Source organism: Mesoplodon densirostris, chromosome 4 (assembly GCF_025265405.1).
Source record: "Mesoplodon densirostris isolate mMesDen1 chromosome 4, mMesDen1 primary haplotype, whole genome shotgun sequence".
Classification (NCBI taxonomy): domain Eukaryota; kingdom Metazoa; phylum Chordata; class Mammalia; order Artiodactyla; family Ziphiidae; genus Mesoplodon; species Mesoplodon densirostris.
Genome location: NC_082664.1, coordinates 182289586 through 182305956, shown reverse-complemented (window position 1 = coordinate 182305956; position 16371 = coordinate 182289586). Strand labels below are relative to the sequence as shown.

Below are 16371 nucleotides of genomic sequence, written 5' to 3'. Positions count from 1 at the left end.
TCTAGGTGGTCACAAAGCACCAAGCTGATCTCCCTGTGCTATGTGGCTGCTTCCCACTAGCTATCTATTTTACATTTGGTAGTGTATACATGTCCATGCCACTCTCTCACTTCGTCCCAGCTTACCCTTCCCCCTCCCCGTGTCCTCAAGTCCATTCTCTACATCGTATGTTCCTATGATCATTTTCTTAACTGTTTTGGGTTTTTTATTGTAGGTCTTTTCCTTCTCTTGTGTCTCCTGCCTAGAGAAGTTCCTTTGGCATTTGTTGTAAAGCTGGTTTGGTGGTGCTGAATTCTCTTAGCTTTTGCTTTTCTGTAAAGGTTTTAATTTCTCCATCAAATCTGAATGAGATCCTTGCTGGGTAGAGTAATCTTGGTTGCAGGTTTTTCTCCTTCATCAGTTTAAATATGTCCTGCCAGTCCCTTCTGGCTTGCAGAGTTTCTGCTGAAAGATCAGCTGTTAACCTTATGGGGATTCCCTTGTGTGTTATTTGTTGTTTTTCCCTTGCTGCTTTTAATATGTCTTCTTTGCATTTAATTTTTGACAGTTTGATTAATATGTGTCTTGGCATGTTTCTCCTTGGCTTTATCCTGTATGGTACTCTCTGTGCTTCCTGGACTTGATTAACTATTTGCTTTCTCATATTAGGGAAGTTCTCAACTATAATCTCTTCAAATATTTTCTCAGTCCCTTTCTTTTTCTCTTCTTCTTCTGGAACCCCTATAATTCAAATGTTGGTGTGTTTAATGTTGTCCCAGAGGTCTCTGAGACTGTCCTCAGTTCTTTTCATTCTTTTTTCTTTATTCTTCTCTGCAGTATTTGTTTCCACTATTTTATCTTCCAGGTCACTTATCCGTTCTTCTGCCTCAGTTATTCTGCTATTGACTCCTTCCAGAGAATTTTAAATTTCATTTGTTGTGGTGTCCATCATTGTTTGTTTGCTCTTTAGTTCTTCTAGGTCCTTGTTAAATGTTTCTTGCATTTTCTCTATTCTATTTCCAAGATTTTGGGTCATCTTTACTATCATTATTCTGAATTCTTTTTCAGGGAGACTGCCTATTTCCTCTTCATTTGCTTCGTCCGGTGGGTTTTTATCTTGCTCCTTCATCTGTTGTATGTTTTTTTCTGTCTTCTCATTTTGCTTATCTTACTGTGTTTGGGGTCTCCTTTTCACAGGCTGTAGGTTCGTAGTTCCCGTTGTTTTTGGTGTCTGCCCGCAGTGGGTAAGATTGGTTCAGTGTGTGTGTAGGCTTCCTGGTGGAGGGGACTAGTCCCTGTGTTCTGGTGGATGAGGCTGGATCTTGTCTTTCTGGTGGGCAGGTCCACATCCCGTGGTGTGTTTTGGGGTGTCTGTGAACTTAGTATGATTTTAGGCAGCCTCTCTGCTAATGGGTGGGGTTGTGTTCCTGTCTTGCTAGTTGTTTGGCATGGGGTGTCCAGCACTGGAGCTTGCTGGCCGTTGGGTGGAGCTGGGTCTTAGCATTGAGACGGAGATCTCTAGGAGAGCTCTCACCAATTGATATTACATGGGACTGGGAGGTCTCTGGTGGTCCAGTGTCCTGAACTCGGGTCTCCCACCTCAGAGGCTCAGGCCTGACACCCGGCCGGAGCACCAAGACCCTGTCAGCCACACGGCCAGGTACGTGGGGAGTTTCTTGCCTTTTGGGAAGTGTGAGGTCTTCTGCCTGCATTCAGTAGGTGTTCTGTAGGAGTTGTTCTACATGTAGATGTATTTTTGATGTATTTGTGGGGAGGAAGGTGATTGCCACGTCTTACTCCTCCACCATCTTGAAGGTCCTCCTCATGACCTTTCTTCTTACTGTGTTTCTCGCTCACCTTTAACAACTGTGTTTTTCTTTTTTTTTCTGTGGTCATACCCAAGACTTTGGTGCGATTGTTTTTGTTGCAGTCATTTAAAGACACAAAGCAGAAGGACACCACTAACCAATTTCCACTGGGTCTCAGTTTAGGGTATGAAGTGTGACTGTAATATATGCTGAATATAACTGTAACATATGTTTTATAAGTATATTGGCACGCTAAGAAAACAGCTGTGTATACGAGCACCTCCTTGACAAGATCAGCCAGTAGGAGAAAGCGCTGTGTCATAGGGTCAACCTATGGAAAATCAGAAAAGGAATAAAATCAAAAAGTCAGATGCCAGAGAGGATATGTGTTTCTTTCTCAATTTAAATATCTAAATTTAAGTTCAGTTTAGATATTTAAATCTAATAAGTGTGATGACCAATTAAAATGCAATCTACTTAAACATCCTACATAACGGTTTGGGGTAATTGTCTAGACAGACTCCGACGTGTATTTTTGCAGTTCAAACAAGCATTAGCTTTGCGGGTGAATTGAGGAAGGATGAGAACCCGAGATAAAGCAAACTTATTCTGGAAGAAAAAAAAGGATGTTGGAAAATACTCCTGTTTATTCCACATTGGGGAGCAGTAAATATGGTCATCTTCATATGGCAGTTATGTATCTAAAGCAGCTTATTTTAGTTATTAAAGTATATTGACCTCAAGACCTGTCACCACTTGCTTGATCATCTATACTAGAATATTTAGGGATATTAGTTTCTAAGAGAATTCAATAGTATGGATCCTGGCTGTATTTTGAGGGCCTTTGTTCAGGCTTTGAACTTAACTGCTTAAAATTTAGCGACCTATTGTCTCGTACTATGAAAGGTAAGTCTGTTGTTTGGGAAGTTTGCTTTTCATAGTAGAAGCAGTGTTTTGGGGTTAGTTACCCTCTATCAAAGCACACTCTTCATGGGCTGTGTGAGCAGGACAAACAAACTTAACATCGCAGTTTGGTTACATGGGTTAAAAAATAATAAGCAATCTAATTTCTGAGTGCCATATCATGAAAACTGTTTATTATCATGGTGTCTAGGTTAACCGTCTAGATCACATATAGTAGATGAGATTTTGAAGCAGTTGTAATAATAATTAAAACCATGTTGAGTATTCCAGGTAAAATGACAGGATTCTTAATAGTTCTCTGTGAGTTAAAGTCTCCATATTCAAAAATATATATCACTTAAAATCTTAAGAGCCCACTTCCTTCCAGATTATTTGAAGAGGCATGTTACCTGGAAATTTTCGTAAGCCTTAGCCTGACAGCACCTCACTTTCATGGAAGAAAGGCTTAAAAGTATTGAGAAATTGTAAAGGAGTTCACAAGGAAGCACGTGCCTTATTTTTTTTTGAAGCCACTCAAGGCATACAATTCTATGACTTACAGGCAAAGAAACACAAATCGTTTCATACATATAAGGAAAATACCTCAGATGTATTTACATTAAAAAAGGATGGAAAATAATGTGTGACAGGTATGATGTTACAATAGCATTGGGGTTTATTTGGCAGTGATTCTATTTATTCAGCGTTTAAAGGCGGATTTAAATGGATTAACGTTCTGCTAGTTGTCCTTTCTCCAGAGCCAGGAACTTCCGGTGTCAGAAGGTCATTGTTGTCTTGCTTCCATTTGGGGAGAAGAAGGACAAAAATACTTTGTGAACTAAAACAGTAACCAGAGAACCCTCGGTGACCCAGTAACCATAAGTGAAAATAAGACGGTGTCTGACCTAGAAATATGTGACAGAGACGTTTAGAAGGTTAAGGAATGACCAAAAATAATTATCTACAAATAACAAAACAATTGAATACCATACTTAATCATGGATTTGTCCTATCACTGAAAGGGAATATTTTTCTCACTGCTGTATTTTACTCTTTCATCACCTAGCTCTACCAGGATTTGGAACTATTCATCTCTGAATTAAGTCATTCCCATTCCATCGTTTCATTTTGTGCTCACAAGAAAGAGGCTCTTTTTGTTTCATTAATTAAATAGGAATACATCACTGATGAATTATAACATCAAAAGACTGCCCGTGGTGTCCTAAATTTCAAATGTGAGCCAGATATCGAATGCATAGTTTTTGTATATTCTCATATATACTAACGCAGAAATATATGTACACACAGAATAATCATTAGTTCTTACACTGTACTATACTGTTTTTAAGCATTATAAGCTCAGTAACAATCTCTAGGGCAATATTTAGCTGAGTAGTAAGTTTATTTAAGAATTATTTAATGTTCAGTTTATATGATAAAGAACATATGTATGTGTATGTGTGTATGTTAATATATGTGTATGTATGTATGTTAGTCACAGGGTCTTCAGTTCAGAAACCCTGTTAGTTTCCCAGGAAGTCAGGTGAAAACATTGTTCTGTAGCAAACTAAGAATGTACATAGTAACAGAGCAGTATATATATACCACATCATATATGTGTGTGTGTGTGTGTGTGTGTGTGTGTGTGTGTATGCTATATTATATCAGTAATAGAGCATAAAACACTTCCCAGCTGCCATTCCCCAAATCCTGTAAGTCTGGGATTTCAGGAACTATGTTTTCTGAAGAGGTCGTGTGACTGATATGAACCATTCTTTGTTACTTCAGCCACTGTGGATTTTAGAATAAAATTCAAAGGGATCGGGGGCCTATGAATTATTACTCAAAATTTTAAAAATCTGAGCTCTATTAGAAATCCTAAATTCAAAGCTCTTGTTGAATTTGCTCCTTGGCATATCTCTTAATATTAAAAGCAATAAGATGTACCATCTCGGTTACTTCTGTGCGTGAAGGGACTCATTCACTACCCTGAGTCCCACAGCTGCTGTTCTCCTGAGCATCTATACTTCCCTACATGACTGGAAAGAAGAGAATCACACTTAATTTCCTAGTGGAAACCTGCTCTGGAACACCCTTGTTTTTGTTTGTTTGTTTATTACTCTACTGGGATCCCCATCACACCTTCTCCCACGTAGCAAACTGTATCATTCATGGCTAGAAAATGATGATGGGGGTTTCATGCAGAGCTGATGCTGACATTTGACCGGGGGCAGCCGCCATTGGTGATTGATGGTTTAGACTGGGCTTCCCTGGCAATAGAGCATTGGCCAGGAAGGTAGGCCAGGGTATCCTCCAGAATGATCTGTTTCTGCAACACTGTGACCTGCAGACTCTGGCCAACTAGGAAGGAAGCAGGATTATGCTGCAGTCTTTCTTTCTTTCTTTCTTTCTTTTTTTCTTTTCTTTTCTTTTCTTTTCTTTTCTTTTCTTTCTTTTCTTTCTTTCTTTTCTTTCTCCCTTCCTTCCTTCCTTCCTTCCTTCCTTCCTTCCTTCCTTTCTTCCTTCCTTTCTTTCTTTCTTTCTTTCTAATTCAAAAAACTTTTTTTGTTGTGTTTTCTTTTGTTTTTAATTTTATTGAAGTTTAGTTGACTTGCAAAGTTGTGTTAATTTCTGCTATACAGGAAAGTTATACATTCAGTTATATATATATTCAGTTATATATATACATATATTCAGTTATTCAGTTATACATGTATATATTCTTTTTCATATTCTTTTCATTGTGGTTTATCACAGGATATTGAATATAGTTCCCTGTGCTCTACAGGAGGACCTTGTGGTTTATCCATCATATACATAATAGTTTGCATCTGCTCATCCCAAATTCCCAGTCCATTCCTCTCCTTCCCCACCTCCCCTTTGGCTACCACAAGTCTGATCTGTATGTCTGTAGGTCATTTTCTGTTTTGTAGATATCTTCATTTGTGTCATATTTTAGATTCCACATATAAGTGATGTCATATGATATTTGTCTTTCTCTTTCTGACTTCACTTAGTATGATAATTTCTCGGACCATCCACGTTGCTGCAAATGGCATTGTTTCATACTTTTTCAAGGCTGAGTAATATTCCTGTGTGTGTGTGTGTATACACATATATATACCACATCTTCTTCATCCATTCATCTGTCGATGGACACAGGTTGTTTCCATGTCTTGGCTGTTGTAAATAGTGCTGCTGTGAATGCAGGGGTGCATGTATCTTTTTGAATTAAAGTTTTTATCCTTTATTTCTGATTGTTTGGACATCTCCCAGTGAGAGGTTTGCATCTAAAAACCATCTCCAGAGCCTGAAGCTCATTGTTTTGGTTAATTAGAGAGATGCTGAGGAAGGCGACTGCCTCTGGACCATCTGTGTTCCTGGGTCAGCTCCTGTCTCTAGCAGGGCAGGAAGGTTCCTAACAGAGACTCTACGTCGGGGCAGAATGTCATAAGAACAGAGATCTCCGAGGATCTACTCTCTAAAGAGACCACTGGGTACTTTTCACGTGTCTGTTTTTGGATCAACACAGGATCGCTTTCACCTTTCAGTCCCTGTATCCCCAAACATCAATCCTTGCCCTGTTCTTCTAGCTTTGGGCTATTTTTATGGTTAACTCATTGCCATTTTTTTCCCATTTTATTCTATTTTCACTGGCAAGTATCCATTTCTGTCCATTGAATGAAATAAGACTGTGTCACACCAAACACTAGCTGGTATGTCCTAAAAATGCAAAAGTCTGCCAGATTTTAAAACGTAAAATTTTGCCTGTGTGCTTGTGCCTTTGCACATTCATAATATTCATTCATAATATGTATGAATATTAGCATACATATTCACTGCTAATAAATACAAAGAAATCATTAGCAGTTTTTCCTAACAAACAACTTTCAGCAAATAAATTTTTAATTTTAATGAGATGCCGAAGTTAATAACTGTTCTTCCTAAGCTGAATCATGTTTTATAATTAGGAGCTGTTATATAATTAGAGCTGGACACCCACAGGGTGAAACTAATTTTACTGTGCTGGATTTGACTTCATTTTGGTGGCAGGAAGCACTTTTTTGTCTGTTAACTCTTAAGGGTTATTGGGAGTTAAAGCATGTCATCATATTGTATACTTAGGGATACAAACTCAGAGCAACTCCTGTCTTTGACAACTTTGGGTGAATTCTTATTTCTTGGTGATACAATTCTCTGCCAGACAGTTGCCACATCATTAAAAAGTTCTGTTACACTCAAGGTCACCATCTCATCCACAGTAATCCTATAGCCCTGTCCTGAGAGGTAACCTCTGCCCTATGGAGAGCTGGCTCACCCCAGGACCCCACAAAATAGATATTCTATGATAAAGAATTTTAAACTCTTAGAACCGGAAGTAACCTGGGAGATTATTTAGTTTAAAAATCTATTTTATACATGAAAAAACTCTGAAGATTGAAGAACTTAAGGAACTGGATTCAGACCATATAGCTGAGTCCAGGATCCGATCACTCAAGGTCTCCGAATCCATCAGAGTTCTTTCCATGACACGCTGCTCTTGTTATTAATGTCAGTTCTATTTTCCATCATAGTGGAAAAGAGGGTTTGCTGTTTTTGCCCTTTGAAGGTTAGAAACTTTAGGAAAGAAGGTCAGGGATATTATAGAAACCATTTATGTGGATTTGCATAAGGTATTTAAAAGCCTCATCCTCATAAACAAAATGAAAACATATAGTCTGGGGGGACTCAAACTCAATAGATATCTGTCCATCCACCCAGACCTCAGAAGTCTTGATTTATGGGTTAATTTCAGCTCTGAAGTAGTTTAAGAAAACTGTCTTATGCCAGGCGCTGTGCTCTTGGGTGGGCATGTCATTTTTTTTTTTAAGTGTGGGAGATATACCAAGATGAAGTATCCAACCTTCTCCCTTGGAGAAGTGGGCATAGTTGAACCAAGTCCTTAAGGATGTGGCGAGCTTGCTAGACGTGGAGGGGAGGCTGCTTCAGGTGACCTAGAAGGAGGGGGACGGGCTGAAGCAGGAGAGCCAGGTGGGGACCAACCCTGGAGCATCTTATGACAAGGCACTTGGCCTTCTCCTTGTGGACAGTACAGTGGGAAGTGTCTGAAGGATTTTAAAACAAGTATGCTCGATGATGTACTTCAGAAAGATAGCTCTGGAGGAGTGGTGGGGTATTTGTCTGAAGGAGAATTGATTCCAGTCAGGGAGGTCACTAAAGAGGTGGTTGCAGTTACCCAGGCATGAGGTGATGGAGTCTCTGGTTCCAAGTTGGGCTTCGTCCTTAACTTGGTCCTGTTTGGCATTTCATTAGATGATCTGGGAGATGCCAGTGGTAGGGTGGTCAGATTTCTGGAGGAGGGACTGTGTAAATAAATTTGATGATAGAAAAAAAGAGAGAGAGGGGAGAGGGAGGGATGGAGAGAGAAGAGATTAGACGGAGGGTGAGAGAGAGAGAACAGGAGCATGGAGGCAAGAGAGCACGTATACCTGGAACGATGGCTGGAAACTAACAAGATGGAATTTAAGAAAGTCCTGTATTTAGAAGGGGAAAAAAATCAGTGTACAAGTTCAGGACTGGGGAAACCTGATTTAATAGCGGTTCATTGGAAACAGACCTAGAACTTTTAGTGCACAGTAAGTTCTTTATTTGACTGCCAAAATGGCTAGTCCAATCTTAGGGGACATTAATGAACATGAACTGTCAGTAGCACAGGTAGCACTGGTCCACCTGTGCTCTGCAGTGCTCAGGTCACACCTGGGGATCTCATTCTCCTTGGGCTGTCAACCTATGAGAGCATGTTCAGAGAGTCCACCTCCCCATCTGCCTGCTTTCTTGCCCTCTCCAAGTTTGTATAACCTTCTGTCTGTCTTAGTAGAAACCAGAGTCATTTGGGGAGTCTCTTACACATTCTCTGGTGCTTAGATTCCCAAAGCAGTCTGTTCTTCTCATTATCAGATTGTCCTTTGCCCAGCAAGGTTATAAAACTGAAGCTTGAATTGGTACAGGGAGCCCTAGTGTTACCAGTCTGGCTTCTGGTTGATGATGATTCTGCCAAAAGGGGGAAAGGAGAGAAAGAGCTCAGGAACCAAATGAGGTGTCTCACAAATGCAGCTTCAGCTGCACCTCATGTCTCAGGAAGAGGGACATTTAAATGCCCAACGTCCTACAGCAAAGCTGACACACCCAGAAAAGGATGTTCACGATTTTGTCAGGATTCCCCCAAACATGGCGCCTTGAATCTGGTATTAAGCCAATCTGTAAGATTGGTAAGGATGATCTCAGTGATAGCATTGCTTTAGTAGAAGCCTTACAGGAAGGGTAGATACCATGTCTCAGTCACTTTCCCATCTCCTTCCCAGCATCTAACACATACCAGGGGGCTCATGAGTCATTTCTGAATGAATGTTCTGCTGTTTTCCACGTCTTCATAAAGTGTCAAGTGACAATAGCAGTGCCACCTGACATAGCCAACTTGCAAATGGTTTATCAGCCCACAACACATAAGGGACTCGCAAGGAATGTAAGTCTTGGGTCATTTCCTTCCTCAAGAAAGTTGTGCTGGGAAGAAGATGTCACCGAACTGCACAGCGGACTCAGGGATGGTCATTTACATTCTGGTCCAAGCCTTTCATCTCACTGTGGACCAGTGACCCCAATCAGCAGAGTACGCTTGGAGCAGCCCTTGCTTATACTACCAGGCTCTTTCTGCTTTGTCTGGGCTTAGAATCCTTGTATGTGGTCTTGCGTCACATAAGTACTGTTCAGCTGTGAGTGGGGATCGTGATACGTGAGCCGAAATGCCGCTGGCTGCTGGGGGGGCCTTGTCAATGCAGTCTCCAGCCCCGAAAGGCTGATTCTAGGCTGGTCTCTGACCAAGGCAGTTGAATCCCTGCATTACTTTGCTTGGTTACTTCATTAGAAGCCAAGCAGGAGATGTGGAAACCCAAATGGATCTGGGAACAGGACACTTGATCCCCCTCAGAAGGCCCCTCCAGCCCCTGCCGCAGACTCACCCCTTCCCTCCAGCCCTCCGTCCTCTCACCCTTTCTTGGCCGAGATTGCAGCCTTTGGCGTTCAGCACTGAGATTAGCCCCGAGGGAGCCTGGAAGAAACTGGTTTTCTCACGTGTTTATCTTGATTCTGCCCCAAGAAGACTCTATCCCTACCTTCTGATACTCAAGAAAGCTTCACTCTATAATCTGGCGGTGAGATTTTTTTTTTTATTTTTTTGAGGTAGAGTTGATTTACAGTGTTGTGTTCATTTCTGCTGTGTAGCAAAGGGATTCAGTTATATATATATACATTCTTTTATATCCTCTTTTCCATGATGGTTCATCACAGGATACTGAATACAGTTCCCTGTGCTCTGCAGTAGGACCTTGTTGGTGATGCATCCTGTACATAAGAGTTGGCCTCTGCTCACCCCACACTCCCACTTCTTCCTCCCCGTCCCCCCCTTGGCAACCACAAGTCTGTTCTCCATGTCCCAACCGTGATACATTTTTAAACTGAGGTATAATTTACATCAAACTGCATGTAGTATTTTAAGGACACAGGCTGGTGAATTGGGGAGAAGTGTAAGCATTACCCCTGTCGTGCCTCTCTCCACCTACATCGATTCTTGACTTTGTAAGGACCTCACTCAGTTCTCATACACAGGCTGGTGGTGTCATATATTCAACTCATTATGTTTGTATGACACTAATCCTTCCCACTGTTAACTTGTTAACCAAGTGTAATTATTAAAAAATAGTTAAGCATAATGTTAAGAGACACAAAATAACAGCATCCATGCAAGATTTAAAAAACAAAGAGAAAAGAACCCATGGCTTCATTGCCACTCTCCAGATGTGATCTCTTTTCTTTTTCATATTTTAAAACACTCACCTGCTATTATTATGTCTTCAAAACAATGCCCCCCAGGCCCCAGAAATAAATTTTGTCCCTTAATAAAATGATGTATTTTTTCATCTGAGTCTGGGCCTCCCCTAGCCACCATGCAGTGCTCCATGGTGGAAAACTTGGTCCCAAACTTCCATTATGTTCCCTAGGTTTGGGAGCCTGTGGATTAGCCAGATCAGTGCTGGACTTCAAGTCACCATTGTGGGGAGCCAAGGCATACTTTTTTTTTTTGCGGTATGCGGGCCTCTCACTGTTGCGGCCTCTCCTGTTGCGGAGCACAGGCTCTGGACGCGCAGACTCAGCGGCCATGGCTCACGGGCCCAGCCACTCCGCGGTATGTGGGATCCTCCCGGACCAGGGCACGAACCCGCGTCCCCTGCGTCGGCAGGCGGACTCTCAACCACTATGCCACCAAGGAAGAAAGCATACTTTTAATCAAAAGGAAGAGACTGACGCAGACATGGAGAACACACTGGTGGCTGCCAATGGGGAGGGGGCTGGGGGAGGGATGGACTGGGAGTGTGGGATGAGCAGATGCAAACTAGTGCCTATAGGATGGATAAACAACAAGGTCCTGCTGTACAGCACAGGGGACTATATTCAATATCCTGTGATAAACCGTCATGGAAAAGAATTTTTAAAAGAATGTATGTATATATATATATGTATAACTGACTTTGCTGTACAGGAGCCATTAACACAACATTGTAAATCGACTATACTTCAAGGAATAGATAATAATTAAAATTTTTAAAAGTAATGTTTAAAAAAAAAGGAAGCGGGCCTCCCTGGTGGCGCAAGTGGTTGAGAGTCCGCCTGCCGATGCAGGGGATACGGGTTCGTGCCCCGGTCTGGGAGGATCCCATATGCCGCGCGGAGCGGCTGGGCCCGTGAGCCATGGCCGCTGAGCCTGCGCGTCCGGAGCCTGCGCGTCCGGAGCCTGTGCTCCGCGACGGGGGAGGCCACAACAGTGAGAGGCCCGCATACCGCAAAAAAAAAAAAATAAAAAATAAAAATAAATAAAAAAAAGGCAGCGATTGGGGCTGCTACTTGACACAAAGTGGTTTGGAAAGCCTCTCTGATAAGGTAGCGATGGATCAGAGACCTGCATAAAGAGAGGCAGCGAGAGCCACGCGGCTCTGGAGGAGGACGGGTCCAGGGAGAAACAGCCCCTGCAAAGGCCTGAGTGGACACCATGTGTGGAGCGTTTGAGGCCACCCCCAGTCACCAGTGAGGCAGGAGCCTGGAGCGGGGCGGAGTGCTGGGGTGACATCAGGGAGACGTGTCAGGTGAGGAGTGCAGATCAGTGGGGACCTATTGCCCATCGCGAGGGCTTTGGGTTTTGCTCTGGATGATGTGTGCAGCCGTATAAGGGTTTCCAAGGAAAGAATGACCAATCTGCCTTCCATGTTAAGACGATTACGGTGGCTGTGGAACTGGTAGGTGGGCAAGCATGAAAACAGGTGGAATAATTATGAGGTCATCCCAGTCATCTAGGTGAGGGAGGGCGGTGGCTTGAGCTTGTGTGAACGCAGCAGAGGTCGTGAAAAGAGGTCATCTTTTGAAGGGAGCCAATAGGATTTGCCGATGGCTTGGATGTGACGTAAGAGAGAGGAGTTAAAGGTGAGCCTCCGTCCTGTGGCCGGGGCAGCTCAGAGCAGGGCGTCGCCGTTTACTGAAATAGGGAAGACACCAGTACAAGCTGAGTTTGGAGGGAAATCGAGAGTTCCTGTTTTGGACACGTAAACTTTTAAGATGTCTGTTAGGTACCCAAATGGAAATGAACCCAAGGGCCTGAGTTCAAGGGAGGGAGCGGATGGGGAGAAACCACTGGCAGACGGTCCGCAGGGGGGTGAAAGCTGGTGAGATCGTCACGGCCTTGATTATTGAGGAGGAAAGGACACAGAGCCGTGGAGCCCCCTGAGCTTTAGAGGGGCAGGCGGGGGGGGGGGGCGGAGTCGACAAGGAAGGTGAGGAGAGAAGGAGGGGCAGGGGAGGGGGTCGACCACCGGCTGCAGTGGGTGAGTCAGAGAAGGGCAGAGAAGCGGCCACGCTCTGCGACGTGGAGCAGACCAAGTGCCCAGGACAGCCTTGTGGACAGCGGGCGTTTCATTAAATGTAGGTCTCTCCCCACCTGCCCCACCTTCTTTCTGGATTTGATGGCAGAAAACCTCACCCTAGTAAGTGCCTTGGCCGACCTCAAGGGTCCTGAAAGCCTTACTTGGAGACATGCTCTTCTAAATTCCTCCTGCCTTGAATGGACTCAGGGCGAACTCAGGCTGGACCCACTCTCCTTACAAGTGGGAGGGGGCTCACCAGGAACTCACAGACGTGCAGTGCCGTGTCGTCTCGGAGAGGAAAGCCGAGGAGGAGACCAGCATTGTGAAGGGCTTGCTGCGGTCTCCACGTGACACCTTCACATTCGTTTATGTCTTGTCACATACATTTGTATTTATCATATGTGAAGCGTCAAGCTTTGAGTATCCACCACGACGGTAGTGGTTATTTGGCTTTTTGGCGAGTCCCACATCTAAGTTGTGACAGATCAATGGATCCCAGCAGATCCCCCAGGTCTGGGTATGATTTCAGTTTACAAATGCTGACCGCAACATATTCTTAAACAACCCCCTGATAAGTTTGTTTGCTTTTGTTTGTCTTTGGTTTTATCTTTATTTTTTTCTTCTAGTTTTATTGAGATATAGTTGACATACAGCACTGTGTAAGTTTCAGGTGTGCAACATCATGATTTGACTTATACACATCATGAAACGATGATCAGAGTAAGTTGAGCATACATCATCGTCTCATATAGATACAGAATCAAAGAAATAGAAAAAAATATTTTTCCTTGTGATGAGAACTCTTAGGATTTACTCTTAACAACTTTCATATATAAAATACAGCAGTGTTAATTATATTTACCACGTTGTACATTACATCCTGAGAACTTATTGGTCTCATAAGTGGCCTGATGATTTTTTAGGGCAATACTGACCAAGGTTTATTCTGATTAATGAAGGTTATATTCAGAAAGTTGTATAGCATATGTCACAGTTTGCAAAGCATTCTATCGTACAAAAAGCATTTGAGCCTTAAAATGACTCTGGGATGTAGGCATATGAGTTACTAGCTGATGATTTTCCAAAGCAGGCATCCATCACTCGCTCTTCTTCCTCTGTATCCTGAGCCACATCAGTTGCCTCCTTTCCGGGCCACAGAGGATATGCCAAACTATTCCTATGTTTAAATAAATGTCGAGAAATTAGACCCTTTATTGTTGGAAATAAGATGGCTTCCCATACATCTGACTTTTTTTATTTACCCCGGGCTAAATGGCTATGATACTGGAGACAGGGAGGGGTGGAGGGGTCATTGCTTTGGGTGTAGCAAGACTAGGGAACAGACGTCCACATCTAGTTGTGACAGATTTCAGTGGTCGCAGCAAAATGCACGGTAGTGAAGATCGACAGGCTCTTGCCTGTGAGCTCAAACCAAAACCCAAAGTTTAGAAAATGAAGAGAATTTTATTTTAATTATTATTCTATTCTTTTGGAAATTACTTTGATCTGAAATGTGTTTCCAGCCTGGTCTTGAAGGACTCTTACAGGTAGGTTGGCAAGGTTTTGAGCTGGTAAACATTTTAACTAGCCTGTAGAATTTCCATGCTTTCGTTTTACATTGTGAGAGGGTACAGGTCGGTGGTTTGAGTATTCCTCCTGTGATATGCTTTACATAATGACCACAAGGTTTTCCTTGCCTATGATTTTTTTGTAAGATATCTTCAGCCTGGCGTTATTACTTTGTCACATTCAGGCTTGCATTATATTCGATTGTGCGTTGAGGAGTGAATGTATAAATCCTATTTTATCCTGCCTAGCACGGTGTAAGTTTTTTAATGGCTGGCATGATACTGATTCACCTTTGCTACTTCTCAGAGCCCAGCTCAGTGCTTTGTACATAGTTGGAACTCAATAAACATTTATCAGATGGACTTGCATTAGTATTTGGTAACTGTTATGTTGGCTGCATTGTTCAATGACAAATATAAAAGGAAAATATAGAATAGCAATTAAAGATATGAACTTATTGAATTTCTTTTTATTTATTACCTTTATTTGATACGTATTGTTTTGCATGGACACTATTTTTTTTTTTTTTTTTTGCGGTACACGGGCCTCTCACTGTTGTGGCCTCTCCCGTTGCGGAGCACAGGCTCCGGACGCACAGGCTCAGCGGCCATGGCTCACGGGCCCAGCCGCTCCGCGGCATGTGGGATCTTCCCGGACTGGGGCACGAACCCGTGTCCCTTGCATCAGCAGGCGGACTCTCAACCACTGCGCCACCAGGGAAGCCCATGGACACTATTTTTATATTTCGCTATTTACCAGTGTACCTTAACACAATTATAGATGATAAATTAATTGATATTTTTAATCCAACTTCCTACAAAAGAATTGTCTGTTATTTGTGGGCAGAGTGTGACTCCTGATACTTTTAAATGACCCAAAAAACACTTTATTTGGTGGCTTCAGATATATTTATACGGTCTCTTGATTTCAGTACTGAACCAAACGTCCTAGAAATTCCATGAACTGAGTGGAAACCCCATGGCAAAACGTGCTTAGCCAGTTTCAAAAGCCAGGATTATTCTTTTTTTTTTTTTTTTTTTAATTGTTTTTGCGGTACGCAGGCCTCTCACTGTTGTGGCCTCTCCCGTTGCGGAGCACAGGCTCCAGACGCGCAGGCTCAGCGGCCATGGCTCACGGGCCCAGCCGCTCCGCGGCATGTGGGATCTTCCCGGACCGGGGCACGAACCCGTGTCCCCTGCATCTGCAGGCGGACTCTCAATCACTGTGCCACCAGGGAAGCCCAAAAGCCAGGATTATTCTTGTTTTGTTTTGTTTTTTGCAGTATGTGGGCCTCTCACTGTTGTGGCCTCTCCCGTTGCGGAGCACAGGCTCTGGACGCGCAGGCTCAATGGCCATGGCTCACGGGCCCAGCCGCTCTACGGCATGTGGGATCTTCCCAGACCGGGGCATGAACCCGTGTCCCCTGCATCGGCAGGCGGACTCTCAACCACTGCGCCACCAGGGAAGCCCAAGGATTATTCTTTACTTAAGAAAAATCAGCCTTGAGAGTTTTAAATTATAATAATTAAATCTGTGTATATGTCGACATTTTCATAGACATTACCTGAAGTTTTGTTTTTTGTACACAATAGTACCGGGAAACCCAAACATGAGTGGTTTCTCCAGAAAGATTCCGAAGGGGACACACCTTCGCTTATCAACTGGCCTTCCAGGTACCTCCCGAGCTCTCGGCTTGTGTTGAGTGACTGCATCTCTGGTCCAGCTGGCTTATGTCCCGCACATCACTGAAACTAACTCTCCTCTGCCCTCTTTTTGGTGGCAGGGCTTTTGAAAGTCATGTGTTCAAAAGGGGCTGCTGGAAATTACTTCCCAGTCGTTTGCTTTTCTCTTTCTACTGCCCTAATGCCTGCTAATTCCAATAGTATTTCCCTTAGCTTCTCTTTCGGAAAATCTTCTGGCTACACCTCTGGCTTTTCTCCTTTCTCACACTCCCGTGCTGCCAGGAAGGGGCGGTAGTGAGGAGGTAACCAGCATCTCCAGGCTGCTCCCCACCGAGCCAGGCTAACCAGCTAGTGTCCTACCTTGTCAACAGCTGCCCCTGCCCTGCCCTGCCCGCCCAGCCTCCTTCTTAACATGTTGCCTGTCCCGCAACCATTTGTTCATTTGCACAGCTACATTTAGGGCGT

General features: G+C 43.3%; 1 protein-coding gene across 10 annotated transcripts in view; it reads left to right on the top strand.

Annotated features, from left to right (window-relative positions):
- Positions 1-16371, top strand: part of SVIL (supervillin) — a 243371-nt gene that overhangs the window by 157939 nt on the left and 69061 nt on the right. For 7 of the 10 annotated variants that reach the window (XM_060097836.1, XM_060097839.1, XM_060097835.1 and 4 more), the window contains exon 8: positions 15817-15897. The exons of the other annotated variants lie outside the window; for them this stretch is intronic. In XM_060097836.1, coding sequence (XP_059953819.1) covers positions 15817-15897 — 81 coding nt within the window. The remainder of the gene's footprint in view (positions 1-15816; positions 15898-16371) is intronic. 10 annotated transcript variants of the gene reach the window in all.